General features: G+C 40.5%; 1 protein-coding gene across 1 annotated transcript in view; it reads right to left on the bottom strand.

The window, feature by feature from the left end:
* The window catches only part of KIF6 (kinesin family member 6), a 397,162-nt gene extending 389,022 nt beyond the window's left edge, over positions 1–8,140 (bottom strand). The window contains exons 1-2 of the mRNA XM_059937468.1: positions 8,011–8,140; positions 4,056–4,165 (exon numbers count right to left, since the gene is read on the bottom strand). Of these exons, the coding sequence (XP_059793451.1) occupies positions 4,056–4,165; positions 8,011–8,076 (176 nt within the window). The 5' untranslated portion in view covers positions 8,077–8,140. The remainder of the gene's footprint in view (positions 1–4,055; positions 4,166–8,010) is intronic.
* Positions 8,141–20,063: the final 11,923 nt, after the last annotated feature.

Raw genomic sequence — 20,063 nt, 5'->3', positions numbered from 1 at the left:
GGGGTACATTAAAGCAAAACCTTTGAAACACCCAAGTCCTAAGCAGCTTTCCAAGTGCTTAGGAACCTTTGGTGTGTGTGTCTGCCCATACAAGTGAGTTGGGCACATGTTCAAGTAAAGTAGAGACTACATGAAATGTAGGTTTGTTTTCACTACTCAGGAGTTCAGAAGGATGTCTGGAGCTGGGCTGGATATAAAATGGAATGAAATTCATTGACTTTAATCAACATTAATTTCAAAAGATTCCTATAGCGTATCAACCACCCTTTAGAAGAAGCAGATAATGAAACTATATACAAAGAGAGATTGTAAGGCACTCTGGGTACTCATTTAGCAGGCCAGATTATATTTCAGCAATACTTACTGAGTGTGCCCAGAACACTCCTCAAAACCCTATAGGTGTATGAGGGCTTCAGATAGGAACGTTGAGATAACACGGCTGCTCAGGTGCTCTTCAGAGCGCTACCCACTGTGATGTCTGAGCACAGACCCAGCGGTGCTTTTAAGTGATGATGCTAAGGCTATTTTGTTTCTTTTACCAGGTTGGTGATGACTGAGCAAATGACTTAGCCATTCCCAACCCCACTTCCTTAAGAGGAATGACATCTACCGCCATGTAAACCAAAGAGATGGCAGGAGTTTCAATAAATCACACATTGTGCATTAAACATAAAATATCATCACCCCCAAACATTTTACTTTATATAATGCAGTTGTATAGTCATCTGGAAAGTCATTATGATCAGCTACCTTCTGAAAACCACTCAAGAGCAAAATAGAATCAAAGAGTTTAATAAGTTCAATATAATCCTTTTCAGAGGAAGAAACTGAGGCCCAGAGAGATAAAGCAACTTACTCATGGCCGTGGAGCTAATCTATAATGTGCCTTGAGACATAATGTAGGTTTCCTGATTCCTAGCAGGTCCTTTCATTTATTAGGAGGTTGTGTAGGCTTTTTCTAAAAACCATTTCAAATGTGGTTAATTGCTTATCTCTTCCCACCCCAAACCTGTTCCTTCCGGTCTTCCTCAACCTGGTAAATGACACCTCCATCCTTTTAAAGGTTCAGTCCAAAACCCTTAAGAGTATATCCTTGACTCCTCTCTTTCCATTACACTCTGTATACGACCCATCAGCAAACTCTGTCGGCTCTGACCTTCAAAATACATCCAGAACCCAACTATTTCTCAACATTTCCACTTGCTACTACTCTGGCCCAAGCTGCCACAATTTCTTGCCTGGTCTCCCTTGCTCCCTCACAGTCTATTTCCACATGCTGGCAAGAATGATCCTGCTCAAACATAAGTGAGATTATTCCATTCTTCTGCTCACAACCCTCCATTACCTTCTCTCAGCACTTTGGGAAAAGTTCCATATGATCTGTCCACTCTGCTGCCCCTTTAACTTTCTTCTTCCCCTCCAGCCCCCTTGCTTACTCTCCTCCAGCCACACAGATCCCTCACTCTTCTTCAAACGTGCCAGGCACTCTCCCATCCCAGGAACTTCACTCTTGCTATATCTTCAGCCTGGAATTCCCATCCCTCAGGTATCTGAATGTCTCGTTTCCTTACCACCTTCAAGTTTTTGTTAAAATGTACACCTTTCCTGAAGACCCTGTGAAATATTGCAGCCACCCCTCCACTTTGCTGCCCCTCATCCCAGCACTCCTTGTTCCCTTTCCTTGCCTTATTTTTCTCCACAGCACTCAACACTTTCTGATAGATACACCTTGCCCGTCCATCTCCTCCCACTCAAATGTAAGCACCTAAGAGCAGAAGCTTGGTGGCATTCCCTGCTGTATACCTAGCCATTAAAACAGCACGCAGTGGATGGTTAATAAAGATTTATTGATTGCATGAATTTTCTTGGGAGAAAACAGCCTTTAAAATGCTTAAATATTTATCTCTGAACATATGTATTTTACTAATTTCTTTATTTAAAATACTAAAACCAATGTTTTTAATTCAGAGATTTAGAAAGAATGATTAAGAGATTTAAAAATAAGCAGATAGCACTTTTTCAATAAGCATATGTTTAAATTGCACTCTGTTTGTATCTACATAACATACAGAGTACTTCGGACAGGGCCGATGGATAGAAACATGGCCAATTGTTTCTTAGCATTCAAACAGAATCATGCTGAATAAAACGTTTTAGCAAACTGCGGCTTTGTGGAGACAGGCCTAGGGTATCTGTCATTAAGTCATAGCTACTAAGGTATGTAGCATGCTTACACCAGTGGGAGAATGCCCCCTTCAGAAAAGTAAGTCATATATTATAAGGCTACTCCTTAAAGGATAGAATGAAAGGCAATGAGGAGCCAAAAAGACAAGGTTTGGACCATCTCACTATGCAACCTTGTGCTAGCCATCCTGCTTGTACTTACTGTAAAAGGAGACACAAGAAGAAGAAGGGGTGGAGGCGCTGGGAGAGACATATACATGACAGACAAGGGGGGAGCTGTGAAGACCAAAGAGAATCACCTTTATAAGACAAAGTAATAATAATAATAATTACAATAATAATGAGGGGGGAGGAGAAATAAGAAGTAGAGAGAGAGAGAGAAAGAGAGAGAGAAACACCCAAAAATATCTGAGATGGTTTTATCCAAAGGGCAAGGGCAGGAATAGTCTCAAAATAAGGCCTATGAAAAACAGCATAGAGAGGAATGCAAGAGAGCAATTAGGATTCCTTCAGCAGGACCCAGGAATCTACTACCTAAATTTAGGCCAGAGACTAAATATGGGTTTAACTTGGGCTCAAACTTCTCCAGAAATCAAAAGTGGGAATTAAAGGAAATGATGTCATCTGAAACTGGAGAATAAAGGCAGTAGGAAACAGCCATAATCCCCAAATTCAAGGCCTGGCTACCAGAACAGTATTCGGACCAAGGGCACTGATGACAAGCCAGGGGTGGCTATTTGCTACTTTCCACCTGAACCATAGAGTTCTGAACTGTGCTAGAGAAATAAAATGTAACACATAAATATGAGTATATGTGTAATTTAAAATTTTCTAGGAGCCACATTTCTTAAGTGAAATGAAACAGGTAAAATTCATTTTAATAATATATTTTAACACAATATATCCAACATTTTATCATTTTAACATGTAATCAATATGAAAAAATGTTGAGCTATTTTCTATTCTTTTTATTTCATACTAAGCCTTCAAAAACCCTTGATATATCTCATACTTACAGTGCATCTCAATTCAGACCAGCTACACTTCAAGTGCTTAAGAGCTACATGTGCCTAGTGGCTGGTACACTGGACAGTACAGATACAGAGCATGCATATGTACACATGAGGTCAGTATACCATTTATGTTATTAAGAAGGCTCACCTATACAGCACACATCTTTAATAAAGTTTAGTCATGCACTGAACTTCCTATAAGAGCTATACTATAGTGGGCCAAAAAGGAAAAAGATAACACTTGATAAACAGATATAGTAAAGAAAGGCTGGGATCTTGGGCTCTCCTGTTGGATACAGAAATATACCCCCTTTTTAACTTTGGGCACAGCAATGAAAAGACAACTTGAATTCTATCTACTAGATGAAATAGAGAACTGCGGGCTTCCCTGGTGGCACAGTGGTTAAGAAACTGCCTGCCAATGCAGGGGACACGGGTTCAGGCCCTGGGCTGGGAAGATCCCACATGCTGTGGAGCAACTAAGCCCATGCGCCACAACTACTGAGTCTGAACTCTAGAGCCCGCGAGCCACAACTACTGAGCCCGCGTATCACAACTACTGAAGCCCACGCGCCTGGAGCCCGTGCTCCACAACAAGAGATGCCACTGCAATGAGAAGCTCGCGCACCACAACGAAGAGTAGCCCCGGCTCACTGCAACCAGAGAAAAGCCCACGTACAGCAACAAAGACCCAACGCAGCCAAAAATAAAATAAATTAAATAAATTTTTAAAAAAATAGAGAACTGTACTACATTCTCCCCAAGAAATGGTGCCAATGATTTCACAGTGGCTATTAATTCAGTACAAGAGTTAGTTCAATAGTAAAACAGAAATGAAGATAAAAAAAAAAGGCTTACTTAAATCTGTAGCTTTCTCGCTTATTATTCACAAATCCATCTGCCAAATCACGAGGTAAGATGATCTCCAAGCTAGGTGTTAATTTTTCATCTTCATCTACGGAATAAATCTGAAAATGTGAAGTCAAGTGAATATAAAATGGTAAAATTATGGTTTGAACAATGACCATGTTATTATGACATGCATTGTAATTGTGTTTAAAAAACTGCACTTTTCGGATAAAAAGTCATAACATAGCACAATTTGGATAATTTTCCTCTTTAAACTCTGTGCACACTCAAACAAATATATGGAACTGAACAAGAGGTAAAACCTAAATCAATGCCCGATCAAAGCTCAAATCCTCTTTGAATGATGTAATATTCAAATTTGAGTATTGGAGTGTCTGTCTCCATTGTTGAGAAGCTAATAGCCCTGAAAACAACAACATATTATCTAAGTATTGCTTTGGAATTATGTACCAGAAATTAACATTTTACTACAACCAATAAGCATTTCTGAGCATTTCCAAAATGCTAGACACAGAGATGAAAGGACTGGGTCTGAGCCTTCTCAGAGAGCTCACAAGAATGCCCTAATTCAAGTTATGTTCAAAGAAGTAAACGTTTCCACGAGACATATTCAAGCATCTGATAAAAGACATGTGGTTTCAAAGGAGACATGTAATTCATGTCTTTGATGTCATTTTCAAGATTCTCCTCCCAGCTCAGCCACTAATTAGAAAATGACCTGGGAGGAATCACTTAACCTCCTTAAGCTGATATGGAAATGAAGGGTCTTAGCCAACCGCCTTGACAATTGTAGTATTCCCTGATTCTTTTCTTGGTTACCTACTCCTTTATTTATTGGCCAGGAAAAGCAAGAGTCAAGCCTATAAAGAGATCATGGGGAATAAAGAAAAGTCTACGATTCAACGTCCAAAGACCTGGGTCTAACACTGATCTCAATTTACCAGCTGTGTGACCAGCCACCGCTTTCAGAATCTCGGTACCTTACACATAAAATGAAGAAAACAGAATTGCCTCCATTACAAGATTGCTGTGGGGATCAAAGGATGTCATGGAAATGGAAGCATTTTGTAATGCACCATAAAAAATGTTAGTCATTAGATTTAGAGGTTTTTAAAAAAGACTTCTTGTCTTTCATCAAGAAATAAAATTCCTTCTAACAGGCAATACTTCCTGTTTAAGACCCATTTAGATGCTTGATTATGGGGGAAAAGTCATATTTTTAAATAAGTAAAAGCCTATCTAAATCTCCAGAAAGTCTGAATCATTTTCCTAAGCAGATTTTTATTGAGCCCTCTCATTTAAAATGTGAGAAGCTCATGTAAGAAAAGTCATGCTGTAAAATAAAATTATTTGTAGAAAGTAATGGCATCAGGTCCAAGGCTTTCTGTCTAGGTTTTCTCAAGAGACATTTAAAAATTATATACTATAGGGCACTACATTATTTTTATTTTAAAGGTTAATGGCTAGACAGGTGAGTTAAAGGGGTGTGTATAAGACATAAAACATACAGGAGTGAGGGGTGCCACACATTTTTTAAAATCTGTGACACTCAGTACTCAGAAGAGAAAAAGGACCAATAGAGTAGGTACTGTGACCCTCAACTCCTCTCATTAAGCCATTCTTTGAGGCATTAAGAAAAGTCCCTAACGAAAAAACTTGTTTAATCTAATAGATTGGCTTTCTACCGTTAGTCATAAAAATATGTGAGATGAGTAGTTTGTTTTTAATAGGAGACAGATCAAATGCAAGGATGAATATGAAAATATTTCAAAATATACAAAGCACTATACAAATGAAAAGCATTGCCATTGTTAAAATGATCACAGAGCATCTTCTTATGTATCTTTTAATGTATTAATCTATAAATTATCATAATTTAATATATAGTGCCTTAGCGAATACGATTAATGAAGTAATGGAGCCACAAAATGAAGAGGAAAAAAAAAAACACCTTTGAATCACTCTTGGTTTAATGTTACAAGGGGCATTTCTAGTTAGAGAAACAACCACACAGTCTTTGGGGGGCAAAAGGATAGGGTGCTAAAAGTGGGATTTCTAAGGAAGAGCAGGGATACTCTCTGCTCCGGGCACAGATGAACTCAAAATTCGTTCATCTGTGTTCTCTTATGTTTGTGTTATGCGGCATAATGTTGCATCTCGGTAAGAATCTGACATTATTAAAATACACTGTGATACCTAAAAATACTTCCTAGAGTAGCAAACAAGCCACTCTACAGAATCACACCAAAGAAATGCAAAAGGAGGCACACTGAAATATTCAAACGTTGCATTTTAAGGAAAGAGGAAGTTCAAATTAAATCCAGCGTTCTCCATCAACCCACCACCACCCCCAGTCCCACTTCTATCCATCTTCTCATGTTACCATATCCAAGCACCTGTTTCTGACTGCTGAGTCAATGTAGACAAGTTCAATATTTTTAGCTAAGAATCTGAGGAGGGCTGGGGCGGGGCAGGGAAATGTTACATATAATTTTTATAAGTGATGCACTTTTACAACCCTTCTTGAAAATGAATGTAGGAGGAGAGAAAATGGGATGATACCCATGGCTCCTCTCTATACTCTTTATTCCTTAAAACTCAAAAAAAAAAAAAAAGCCAATATTTTCTTTGGAGTCTTCTCATGCATTTTTCCTAAATGTATTCCACGAATGAAAAGACTGAAGATGATGACGATGACAAGACACTATATTCTCCTTGATTTAAATACATAAATTACATGAGGCAAATGCTAAATTATGAGCTGCTATGATGTTACATATATACATACACACTGTGTGGATATGGGGTAGAGATAAAATATTAATAATATGCCCATTCCAGAGACTCGTGAACAGGACTCAGATTGCCCTTGCCTATATCCTTATTTTGTGAGGCAAAAAGGTTTTGTCCCAAGAGCCAAGAGCTTTGGAATAAAAAAATCTTTAATTAAAATCAGGGTTCTGCCACTCACTAGGTGGGTGGCTTGGCCAAATTATTTAACCTGTCTGAGGCTCAGCCTCCTCATCTATAAAATGCAGAAAATGACGTCAATCTTGCGGAGTTCTCCTGAGACTCAGGGATAATGTAGACAAAGCATCTAAGTGGTAAGAATGACTATGGTCCTTCCCAGGGAAAGAAAACAACTTTTGAAAAGCATTCAAAGTACAATATCTCTGCTCAGAGTAAGGGTCATGTCTTAACCTTCTTTGTACCCTTTTGAGTTTAGCATCCTAGAGGAAACACCTAGTAATGCTCAGTTAATGTTTTCTGAATAAAAAGTATATGTGTATTCTCTGTGTCAGGATGCATACATATCTATCCATATCTGCAATGAGTGTATGTCAACGTTCATGCTTCTGTTCCTGATAACAATATAGTCAGTCAACAAATTCTAAGGGCCCATTGCGTGCAGAGCACCGTGTATGCTTTGTGTATCTTTATCTGTAACTATTATCCTATCATCTCAGACGTGGATAGACACGTTTCTCTTGCTTGCACGTTTTGCCTGAGGACGAAAGAGAAGCTTGAGTGTACCTGGGTGGGCAGAGCTGCGTGACTGTCTTCCAGAAAGGTGCAATAACGGTGAACAGCTGAGGCGCACTCTATGTGAGCGTACACGCAGACGTACCTGCACGTGCACGTGTCTGCCGCTGCGTGAACAAGTGTGTCCGGGGGTACGCATGTGGCTCTGTGAAGGTTAGTCTGGACCCGCAGGGCTAGGTTGGGTGGGAGTGTACTGGGTGTCTGTCTGTCCACGCCCCTGACAGCAATGCGCTGGGGTCTGCGAGGCTGCCCGGGCTCCGGGTCCAAGTGCGCTGAACTCCGGGCCGCATCCAGCGCCTGGCGCCGAACCACTCACCCCGGCCCAGGCCCCTCCCGTGCCGCCCCTCCCCCGGTCTGGGAGGCTCCGCCGCGCCGGCGCCCGTGCTGCTCCGACCCGTACCCCTTGTTGCTGCTTCCGGACAGTGGGCTTCACCCTGGCGAAAATTTGGATAGTCTGCTTCACCATCTCCTCCTCGGTTTTTGCACTGACCCTTGACCTCTCTCTCAGGCCGTGGCTCCCAAAACTTCTGACTCCCGCCACCTCAGGCGAGACGAAGCCTTAGCAACAGTAACTAGGGACACTACCCAAGGAGCACCGCGCCAACCAGGACCTCCTCCTCTCCCTAATTGGTTGCTGACGGGTTGGGGAGGCCCGAAGGGAAGGATTGAGGGTGGGGCGGGGCCGAGCCTAGCGGGGAGAGCTGCGCATGCGCACGGTCAGGTCTGCCATCTGGCTTATCGCCAGAGCTGGCCTGGAGAGTGGTTTAATGGGGTGGTAACCGTCGTGCCTTGCTAGTTCTTCAATCCATTCTTTCTCTCTGCCAACACCTCTTTTTAGCACTGAAGTCATTCTGGTTTTTATTATTCATTCATTGAAGAAATGGCACTTGATCTGTGACAGCAATATACTGGCCCTGGATCCTGAGCTGAGCAAAACTTCCTGTGCCCACTTGGAGATTAGGGTCTGATGAAGGAGACAGAGTTTTAATAGGAAATTACAAGTTATGTTGGGGTAAGCGCGGGGTTCTGTGGAAGGACACCTCATCTAGTTCTGTTTTGGAAGAGGCCAAAGTTGGAGGAAGGGGGACTGTTTCCCATGCAGTGGTCCTGTCATGAAAGGATGGGCTCCGGTGTGCACTGTTGGTGGGAATGTGAGTTGGTACAGTCACTATGGAAAACAGTGTGCACGTTCCTTAAAAAATTCAAAATAGAACTGCCATGTGATCCAGAAATTCCACTCCTGTGTATATATCCAAAAGAATTGAAATCAGAGGGATAGTTGCACTCCCATGTACACAGCAATATTAGCCAAGATATGGAACCAACCTAATTGCCCACTAATGGATGAATGGATAAAGAAAATGTGATATATATAATGGGATATTATTTTATATATATATTATGTTTTATGTTTATAATGGGGATATATATGAAGATTATTCTGCCAAAAAAGAAGGAAATCCTGCCATTTGCAGTAACGTGGATGGGCATTACGCTTAGTGAAATATATTGGAAAAGACAAATACTGTATGCTCTCACTTATATGTGGAATCAAAAAAAGGTGAACTCATAAAAACAGAGAGTGGAATGGTAGTTTCCAGGGGCTGGGGGGTGGGGGAAATGGGGAGATATTGGGCAAAGGGTAGGAACTTCCAGTTATAAGTTCAAGGAACTTAACATACAGCATGGTAACTATAGTTAACAATATCATGTTATATATTTGCTAAGAGAGTAAATCTTAAATGTTCTTATCAGGAAAAAAAGTAATAATGAGGTGATAGAGTTGTTAACTAGCCTTATTGTGATAATCATTTCATAATATATGCATGCATCAAATTATCACATTGTATACCTTAAACTTATATGTCAATTATATCTCAGTAAAGCTGGAAAATAAGTAAGTAAATAACAAAAAGAAAAGAGGGGCTCCTCAAAAGACACTGTTAACACATGGAAAGTTGTTCCACATCATTATCCACCAGGGCAATACACGTTAAAAACCACAATGAGATATCACTACACACCTATCAGAATGGCTAAAATTAAAAATAGCCGCAAAACCAGATGCTGACAAAGATACAGAGAAACTGAATCACTCACACATTACTGGTGGGAATATGTAATGTGAATCATATCATAGATAATTGTACAGCTACTCTAGAAAACAGTTGGGTAGTTTTTTACAAAACTAGAGATGCAGCTACTATAAGATCCAGCAATTATGCTCATGGGTATTTATCCCAGAGAAATGCAAACTTGTGTTCACACAAAAATCTATACATGAGTGTTCATGGCAGCTTTATTCATAATAGCTCCAAACTGGAAACAACTCAGATGTCCTTCAACCACTGAAAGGTCAAACAAACTGTGGAATACTAGTCGGCAATAAAAATGAAGAAACTACTGATACATATAACAACCTGGATGAATTTCCAGGGAATTATGCTGAGTGAAAGAAAACAGACTCAAAAATTAAATACTGCATGATTCCATTTATATAACATTCTTGAAATGTCAAAATTATAGAGATGGAGAGCAGATTAGTGGTTGCCAGGGGTTAGGGAGGCGGGAGGGGGGGGGCGGGTGAGGTGGCTACGGCTCTAAAAGGATCTTTGTGATGCACTGCTCTGTATCTTGACTACGGTGGTGGTCACAGAAATCTATATATGTGATAGAACCGCACACACACACACACACGTGCATATAAAATTGCTCAAAGTTTAGTAAGATTGAATAAGATGGACGGATTGTATCAACGTTCATTCCTTGGTTGTGATATTGCACTATAGTTATGAAAGATGTTACCAGTGGGAGAAACTGGGGGAAGAGGATGCAAGATCTCTCTGCTTAATTTCTTATAATTGCACGTGAATCTACAATTATCTCAAAATAAAAAGATTTTAAAAAGAAACTCTTGGAGAATGAAAAGACAAACCGCACACTGGGAGAACATTGCTGCAAAACACATACCTGATAAAGGACTGGCATCTGGAATACTTAAAAACTCTTAAAACTTAATAATAAATAGGAAAACAAACTACACGATTTGTTTTTTTAAGAGGCGTGTCAAAGCATTAAACAGACATTTTCCACTATAAGGATGGCGAGTACATGAAAGATGTTCAACATAATTAATCATTAATGAAATGAAAAATTAAAAGCACAATCAGATACTATTACACACCTTTTAGAATGGCTGAAAAGAAGAAGATAAGCTGGCATTAACAAGAGCTGGCATGGATGCAGAGTATCTGGAACTCTCAAACATGGCAGGAGAGAATGCAAGATGGACCAGCCACTTTGCAAAACAGTTTTCTACTTTCTTATATATAAAATTGTATATATACTTACCATGTGACCCAGCAATCCTAACTTCTAGGTGTTTACCTAAATGAATTGAAAACTGATGTTCACACAGAAAGGCAAACAGGAATGATTATTGTGGTTTTGTTCACAATTGCCAAAAGCTGAAACAAAGCAAATGTTCTTCAACTGCTGAATGGATAAACAAACTGGTACCTCCACACAATAAAAAGAAATGGACTGCTGATGCCTGTAACAACATAGGTGAATTTCAGATTTATTATGTTGAGTGAAAGATGCCAGAGGCAAAGTTACACACTTTAAAATTCCACTTTTATGACACTCTGAAAAAGCAAAACTATAGGGATAGAACCACTGACCAGATCAGTGGTTGCCAAGGGCTGGGGGTAGGGAAAGAGGTTGATTACAAATGAGCATGGGAGAGTTTTTTGGGGGGTGATGGAATGGTTTCATATCTTGATTTTAGTTGTGGTTACGTGACTATATACATTTGTCAAAAGTCATAGAACTATCTATACACTTAAGGGGTAAATTATACTGTATATAAATTGTACTATTATAAGAAAAGCAAAAAAAAAAAGAAATAGAGGATGGGGAATGAACAGGTGTGGCAGTAGTGGGAATGGAGAAGAGGAGAGAACCAGGTATTTATGAAATAGATTTTAAGGACTTTTTCACCTGGTGCTGTGTGGAAAGGAAGAAATGACTCAAGATTGGGCAATTGGGTTTTCATACGTTGGCTTTTGTGAATCATGCTTCAGGGAACATGGAAATGCATGTATCTCTTCAAGATGCTGGTCTCATTTTCTTCAGATATATTCCCAGAAGTACAACAACCTGTGTCCATCTACGAACGAATGGATAAAGAAGATGTGTTGTATATACATATACAACGGAGTATTATTCAGTCATAAAAAGAAGGAAATTGCAATTTGCAATAACATAGATGAAGGTAAGTGAAATAAGTCAGACAGAGAAGGACAAACACTGTATAGTATCACTTGTGAGTGGAATTTTTTTAAAAAGTCAAACTTACAGAAACATGGAGTAGAATGGTTGTTACCAGGGATTGGAAGGTGGGGGAAATGGAGAGATGCTGGTGAAAGTTTCAGCTGTAAGTTCTGAGGACCTAATGTATAGCATGGTGACTATAGTTAATAATACTGTGTTGCATACTTGGAATTTGCTAAGAGAATAGATCTTAACTGATCTCAGCACCAAAAAAAATTTTTAAAGTAACTATGTGAGGTGATGGATGTGTTAATTAACTTGATTGTGGTAAGTATTCCACAATGTATACCTATATTAAATCATCCCACTGTACACTTTAAATATATACAATTTTATTTTTCAATTATACCTCAATAAAGCTGGAGGGAAAAGACTGGGCAATTGGGTGTGTGGTGCAGGTACTCACATGAGCAGGTAAAATAGATCAGAGCAGGAAAGAGGAGCGAAAGGAGTTGGGGACGTCTCAATTTCAAGTGCCTGTGGGACTTCAATCCATAGTTGGATAAAGTTTAGGAGAAAGCTACGGCTGAAAATACGGAATGGGGAGTCATCACAGGGTTTGTTTTTTTTTTCCAGAAGGTGATCAAGTCATTTACAAGGACGGATGCTGCAATCCTAACAACACTGACGGTTGGAGCTGTAAGCAGGGCTGCAAAGGAGGCTGGAAGAGCAGCTGGAGTGATGGTCTGAGGCAGAAAGGAGAATGTTGTAGCATGAAAGCCAAGGGGAGAGGACGCTTAAGAAGAAGAAAGTGTCCAACAGTGTCGGATACTAAAGAAGATGCACTGAAAAATGTCCATGCAATTTAGCAACTAGGAGGTCACTGGTAACCTAGACAGCGGCTTCAGTGGAGTGACGGGGTCAGAAGTCAAGATTACAGGAGGCCCAGGAGTAAAGGAGAGGCTACCGTTCCAGAAGCTTGCTGCTGAAGGGTTGTGAAGAAGTAAAACACAGGGTGAAAGCTCGAGGAACCCAGGGTAAGGAAGGGTCTTTTGTTCATATCTAAGGGGGTAAAACCAATAAGGAAGGGGAGGTTGAAGGTACAGGAAGAGAGAAGATAATGTGAATAATTGGCATTATACCAAGATGGTGCAATGGAAGAGGCGAGGGAGCCAAGGGTATTCATAAAAGATTGTTTTACATGTTGAATCATGGAGTCTAGGTTGCTTAGAGCTGCTAGTGACGTTTGACATGGAGGAGTGTTATGAGGTTTGGAGGGACAGTGATGGGTCCAGCATGTGGGGAATTTACACTTCTTGTCTGAGCACCAGGCCACGTGACCAAATGCATTGATGGGGAGGAAGTGTGGGTTCAGATCTCGCTTCTGTCATACCTAAGGGTGTGACATTGGGCAAATTATTTATGTTTTTAAGTCTCAGTTGTCTCATCCAATAAATGGGGATGGATAATAACAACAGCTATGTCGCTTAGTTGGGAAGATTACGTGTGGATACGCATATAAAACGATTACTGTCAGGTGAATAGAGAATGCTCAGTACCCAAAGGGTTCTGACCTCTGGACTGGATTCCTTTGATTGTAAACACCTCCTAAGGGGTGGAAACTGCAACATATATATGGATAGGAGACATACCAGGGATTACAAACTCACATCTCCTGGGGCCAGACCGATGGAGTAAGCATGTCAAGCAGACAGGTATATGACAATAGGCGGTGGTCCTGTCAACTGGAGACTCTGTGCCCCCAACTAAAAATATTCACATTCAAAATAACTAAAGTTACAAGGCTTCCTAAATAAAGCACGACTGTGAGCCCCCAGCTTACAACCTCTGTTCCTGTTGCTGGTATAGCTGACTTCAGTAACTCCCAGGCCCAGTGCCTCTGACAGGTTTACCAAAATTTCAAACAGATGGCTCTAATGGGTATTAAATAAGTTTTGAGATTAAATCTCCAAGTTACAGTGTCTTTCCCACAACTATTAATAGGCTGACATTCACTATTATTATTTGCACCTTATCCACTTGCTTAAATATGGGAATTAATATGCCTTCAAATTGTTTAAAAGATTCTTGAGCTCTGCAGTTGCCAAAATAACATATAACTGCACCAGGAAAAATAGCCAGGGTTTATAAGCCTCAAATCTGAAAGAAATTAAGCTGTGCCTGAAATGAATTAGTCTATAAGCAAGTTAGTTGGGTTTTGTTTGTTTGATGGTATGTTTGTTAAGAAAAATTGAAACAGTGATCCAGTACTAGTTTTCAACTAGCTCTTTAAGCTATTGATACTACAACTATAAAATGCGTTAATCTTCTTTGTAGGTCTGAAAAGGGACCAGTTAAAATTTTATTTATTTATTTATTTATTTATTTATTTATTTATTTATTTATTTATTTATGGCAGTGTTGGATCTTCGTTTCTGTGCAAGGGCTTTCTCTAGCTGCGGCTAGCGGGGGCCACTCTTCATCGCGGTGCGCGGGCCTCTCACTATTGCGGCCTCTCTTGTTGTGGAGCACAGGCTCCAGACGCGCAGGCTCAGCAATTGTGGCTCACGGGCCTAGTCGCTCCGCGGCATGTGGGATCTTCCCAGACCAGGGCTCGAACCCGTGTCCCCTGCACTGGCAGGCAGATTCTCAACCACTGCGCCACCAAGGAAGCCCCTGGGCTGGTAATTTTGATATAGAATATGTACCTCAAATTACCTAATTGCAGTAAACTTCTCCTTCCTCTATTTTATTCCATGGCTTTGGGGGAATTATGATTGTTTGTTCAAAAATCTTTCACTGCCATAGCATCCCCCTTTATTATCAGATGAGCAAGCATGTTCAGACAGGAGTGGTAGGGCCTCCACGAACAGGACAGAAAACATTTGATTGGGGTCTTCTCCTATTACTTTACTCCAAGGGGCAAGACAAGGAACCAGAATTTTGCTGTTTATTAGTAAATAGCATTATTAATAGAATAAAAGTCAACCGATGTAAACTGTCCCTCTACTCTCTTGAAAGCTGCTCTTATCCATAATAAGAACTCAAGAATATGTTTGGGGATGATGGATAGGACGTCAGGCATGATTCCTTCACGCTTGCTGAGGGTCCCTGACTGAGGATCCCATGGAAAGGAGTTGAAAGCTAAGGAAGAAAGCATATTTTCTGTGGTGGATGCTTTCCTTGAAAATCCCCTTGTCAGCCGAGCTCCAGCTCATCAGTCGTATGAATGGTCAGTATCAGAGGGATCCCCTCATACCTGGCAGAATAAAAAAGGCACTTATTCCATTGTTTCTGAATCAAGTGGAGAATACATAGAGCATTTTCTGGTACTCATTAAATGCAGAATAATAACAACACGCTGTTAAATTGCAGAGCAAGGGTACCACAAAATCTGTAATATATAATGTCAGCAAAGAATTTTCTTTTGAGAATATGTTCAGCTAATTTAGCTATGTTAGCTAATTCAGCTAAGCATAATTGCATTACCATAACCATCTTCACACACAGAGCAGAGTTGAATTCATAAAACTTTACCAGCACTTGGGTTTATAGGATCCCAGTGGGAATCACTGGGTTTGGTAAACTGGCACCACCTCCCTTTCCCTATCAGATGGTGGATGCAGATTTTTGACGTTATACTGGGACCTCTCTCGGGTTCACCTCTCTCTGGCTGAGAGGCAGAGGCTCCTTTCCTCCTGCTTTGCCTGATGCTATTCCTGCAGCTCTCCTGTGGCTCTCACTGAACAGCGACATCAAATTCATTTATGGCTGGAAGCTGGTGGCCAGCCATATGGAATTACAGCCCAGGCTCTCGCCGGATTACAGAGTGTAGCATATGAACCAAAAGACAGTGCCATGGCAAGGAGGAAAGGCTGGTAAAGCCTCCAGTTTTGAATGGAAAATATGACTGTGTATTTATGCACAGGCTCCTCATAAACAACCTGAATGTTTCACCAACATTCCCATGAAGCAAGGGATGGGCCGAGTTAAAATAGCTCCAGGATGCCTCTCTTCTAAGTAAATTACCCACACTGTCCTATCTCCTCCGGGTGTTTACTTTAACGTGTTTCCCTGCATATTTCAGAACTCAAGAAATGCTTACCGACAAATACCATAACTTAAGACATAAAAGAAAATGGCTCACATAGCAGAGTTCCTTTATCGAATGCATTATTATTGCCACAAAGTCTAACAACACCTTACCCATCCTGGATGTAGCTCTTTAGCAATCTCATCTGCCTACATCTCCACCTCCTCCTCTCCTATGTGCTTCTCAATTCCTGCAGTCTGACTTTCATCTCCCACACTCCACAGAACCTGTTTAAACTTTGCACCTCCAGAGTGATACCTTTTTGTGTATACATCCTGGAATAACATCACGATAGACCGACCCAGTTGCCCAGGCTTGACCTCAGAGTTGCTCCTCGCTGCTTCCTCACTCTGAGATAGCTATATCCAGACAGTTTCCAAGTCCTGGTGATCCTACCTCCTAAATATCAGTAACTTTTGTCTCTTTCCAGTCAACTCCATGCTTGCTACTTATTGCCTTAATGTGGCTCTTCGTCCTCTGCCAGCATTAGCAAAGATCTCCCAACTGCTTTTCTTGCCTCTAATCTAGTTCCCCCTTTATTTCATCATTTACACCTGCTACAGGATTAGCTTTATACAATGCCAATAAGTTCACATCACTCCTTGTTTGAAAACCACCAATCCTTCCCTGTTACAAATAGAATCGAGTCCAAAGAGCCTTTATAACCTGGTCCCAAACTGTCTTTACATCAACTTCACAGCCCTTATCATGTCCTCCACCCCTACTTCCCTGGCCCTCGACTCCAGCCACTGATCTCCCACAGTTCCCAAACTTGCCATGCTTTTGCATGTCTCTGTGCCTTTGTCTGTGCTTTTCCTACTGTTTCCAGTGCCCTTTCCACCTTGTTCTTTAGGAATACTCAACTCACCTTTCAAGACCCAGCTCAAATGCCACCTGCTCTATAAAGACCATTGCCCCCATCTCCCCTTGGCAAAGTTAGTGACCCTTTTCTGTGCAGCTACATCTTATACGTCCCTTTGTAATAGCACTTATTGTTCTATCAACATTGCCTGTATGTATCTGTCCCCCCTTCGTGCCAGGGATTATTTAAAACTTCAACTGTTTCCTGTTTCTGTCTCTGTATTCCCAGTGACTAATAAGGCTTTACGCACATACCAGAGATTTCTACATGCCTCATGAATGAATGAGTGCATGCATAACTCATTGCAAGGAATCAATAAAATGAAACCCCTCCAATTTAAAATTTTTATCTGAGGCTCATATTTCCATGGTGAAAATCCTCCTCCTCTTCTCTCGCCCCAGAGAACAAAGGTAACCTGCAGACTGAGTATACACTGAACAGGAGAAAGAGTTAGAAGCAAATACAGCATCACCATTTCCATTTCTGAACCCTCTTTCTTCAGGCACAAAAAGATGGTTACCAATTTCCCAGGGTGATAAAGAGAGCACATTAACATTCGTGTCAGTGAACAAGAACAGAAACAGAGTGAAAAGTATAAAAGCAAAGTAGTCCCATTGTTAAGTCAGTGAGTTTCACCCAGGGTGTCTGGGAAGCACTTAATGAATCTCGGAATAAACTTGTTTTTAATTTTAAAAAGAATGCACTGTTTATGAACCACTAATTAAATGTTTATTCACCTTCTTTTGTTTCACATTAAAAAGGGTTTGTTTGGAAGTTTGACATAGGCAGTCGTTGGCACTTCGGTAAACTGCTCTTCCTTCTCTCCCATGAGTTTTACTCCCCCGAACGCTTGAGGAATGTTTCCTAAAATACACAGCCTCTTGCCCTTTTCTCCCTCCTCTTTCCCCAGCCCAGTGTTCAGGGCCAGGTGAAGCATCACTTCCTCTGAGAAGCCTCTCCTGATCCTCTCAAACTCCACACAGCGCTCTAGCTCCGAGTTCCCTTAGCATCCTGTATCCTTACACCACACTGTCATTATTACTTATAACAGACACTACGTACTCACCATGGGTGAGATTCAACCATTGTGTTGTGTGCATAAATAGTCTGTTCTTTTGATTCGCTGCTAGTAGAGTCCATGGGTTAGATGTGCCGCAGTTTGTTTATTCATTCATCCAGGGTAGGACGTAAGTCTTCATTTCTCAAGGGTTCATGCCTAGTAGTAGCATTGTTGGGTCATGGTGTTAGTGTATGATTAAATTTGTATTAACGCCTAAAAATTGTTTTCCAAAGTGACTATACCATTATGCCCTCTAAACAGCAATATTTGAGAATTTTAACTTCTTTCTAGACTCATCAGGACTTGGTACGGACACTCTTAAAACACTTTCTAGACATTTGATAAGTCCTGGTATCTCACGTGGTTATAATTTTCATTCTCCTAGTGACAAATGATGGTGAGCCTCTCTTTACGGGCTTATTTGGCATGTATATGTCTTTGATGAAGTGCAAACCTTTTGGCCACTTTTTAATTGAGTTATTTGCTTTTTGTTGAGTCTGTACATATATACATATATTATATATGATTTATGAATATTTTCTCCAAGTCTGTAGTTTATCTCTTCATTCTCCGAACAGTGTCTTTCACAGAGCAAAAGTTTTTAAAATGTTAATGAAGTCTAATTTATCTTTTTTTATGGCTCATGCTTTTTGTTGTTAGATCTAAGAACTCTTTGCCTAATTCATGGTCATAAAGATTTTCCTCCTATTTTTTTTCTAAAAGTTTTATAGCTTGACATCAATAGTCTTACATTTAGGCTTATGATGCATTCTGATACATTTTAAATTAATTTTTTATAAGGTATGAGGTACATGGAATTGAATTGAATGTCTTTGGAGACATTTTGCCTTTACCTTAGAACACCCTGCTTCCAATTCAACCACTGCAAGACTTAAGATGCCCCATTTTCTTATGTCATGGTTATAACTCTAGTGAGAATCTTTGAGGCTGGGCAAATTTGAACTGAAGAAAGGCTTAATTTTAATCATACAAGCTGACAGCAACAAATATTAATAAAGAAGAGATAGTGCAGATACGAAAATATCTAGTCCTTGCTTTGACAAGTATTGGTTGGCAAAATCAACATACAGTGTGTGTTTATCTGTATGTATGCATCTGTTCATTTATACACTCTCTCACACACGTACACACAGGCGCATCTATAGACTCTTAAGTATTTCTGAGTTATTGCCTCTCCTTAGAGCTTTAAACCATAATTTTACTTGTTCAGAAATTCCAGCTACCCTTTTCCCAGAGGCAGGAGATTTTGGTTAGTGGCTTTAGAGTTTGTCACAAACTGTCACATTCTTCAGTTTATAAAATGACCTTGACTTGGGTAGACCAAAGATGGATTTTCCATTACATCATTTAGAAATGGATAGGCCTTTCCATAAACACACTTAGACAATTTATCCCAACTTTTACTTTTTTTTCTATTTCATTTTCATGTTTTAATGGCCCTTTTGCTGGCAACCAGCACATCCCTTTGGGCACCGTTGGCAACGTCAAGAAGCTTGAGTGCATTTGCCTTGCCCTGAATCAGCCAGGATGGCAGAGTGTCTTCTTTGCCAAGCCCACTGAGCTTGAGGCCTGAGGCATCCCCATCACCACTTTACACCCTGAGGCCTTCACACAGAGCTGGGAGCCTTTTAAATTTCTTGAATTGAGGATTAATGACTTTCTCTGTTATCAATTCTTCAGTGTTTATGGGTTCACTTAATATATCTCTGTCAGGCTTTAGCCTAAAATATTATCTTTGAATCAAAAAAAAAAAAAAAAGCAGTTTTCTAGGCCAGGCTTTACCAAAAAACACAGAATACTATTGTAAAAGATTGGATTGTTTCAACCCTTCACTCCCCTGCAGTAGGGTTGTATATCTACACCCTTCCCCTTGCAGCTTGGCACTGTACCGCCACAGGACAATGGGACAGTGGGAGGAGTTTACCTCCCCCCAAACTCCACTTTGTTGGCAATTGGCTTGGCCAATGGAATGTTGTGGAAATGGCATGAACAGAAGCTTTGTGTATGCTTACATGGTTTGGCTTGCCTTCTTGCACCCCTGTGATTCCCATAAGAAGAGCATGGCCCTGCTGGCTTCTATCCCTTTAGTTTGGGCCCAGAATGAAGCACAAAAAGCTGACCCAAACCTGATCTGCCACCTGG

This window comes from Balaenoptera ricei, chromosome 11 (assembly GCF_028023285.1).
Source record: "Balaenoptera ricei isolate mBalRic1 chromosome 11, mBalRic1.hap2, whole genome shotgun sequence".
NCBI classification, from domain to species: domain Eukaryota; kingdom Metazoa; phylum Chordata; class Mammalia; order Artiodactyla; family Balaenopteridae; genus Balaenoptera; species Balaenoptera ricei.
The sequence above is the reverse complement of the archived record's forward strand: the minus strand, read 5'-3'. Positions and strand labels throughout refer to the sequence as shown.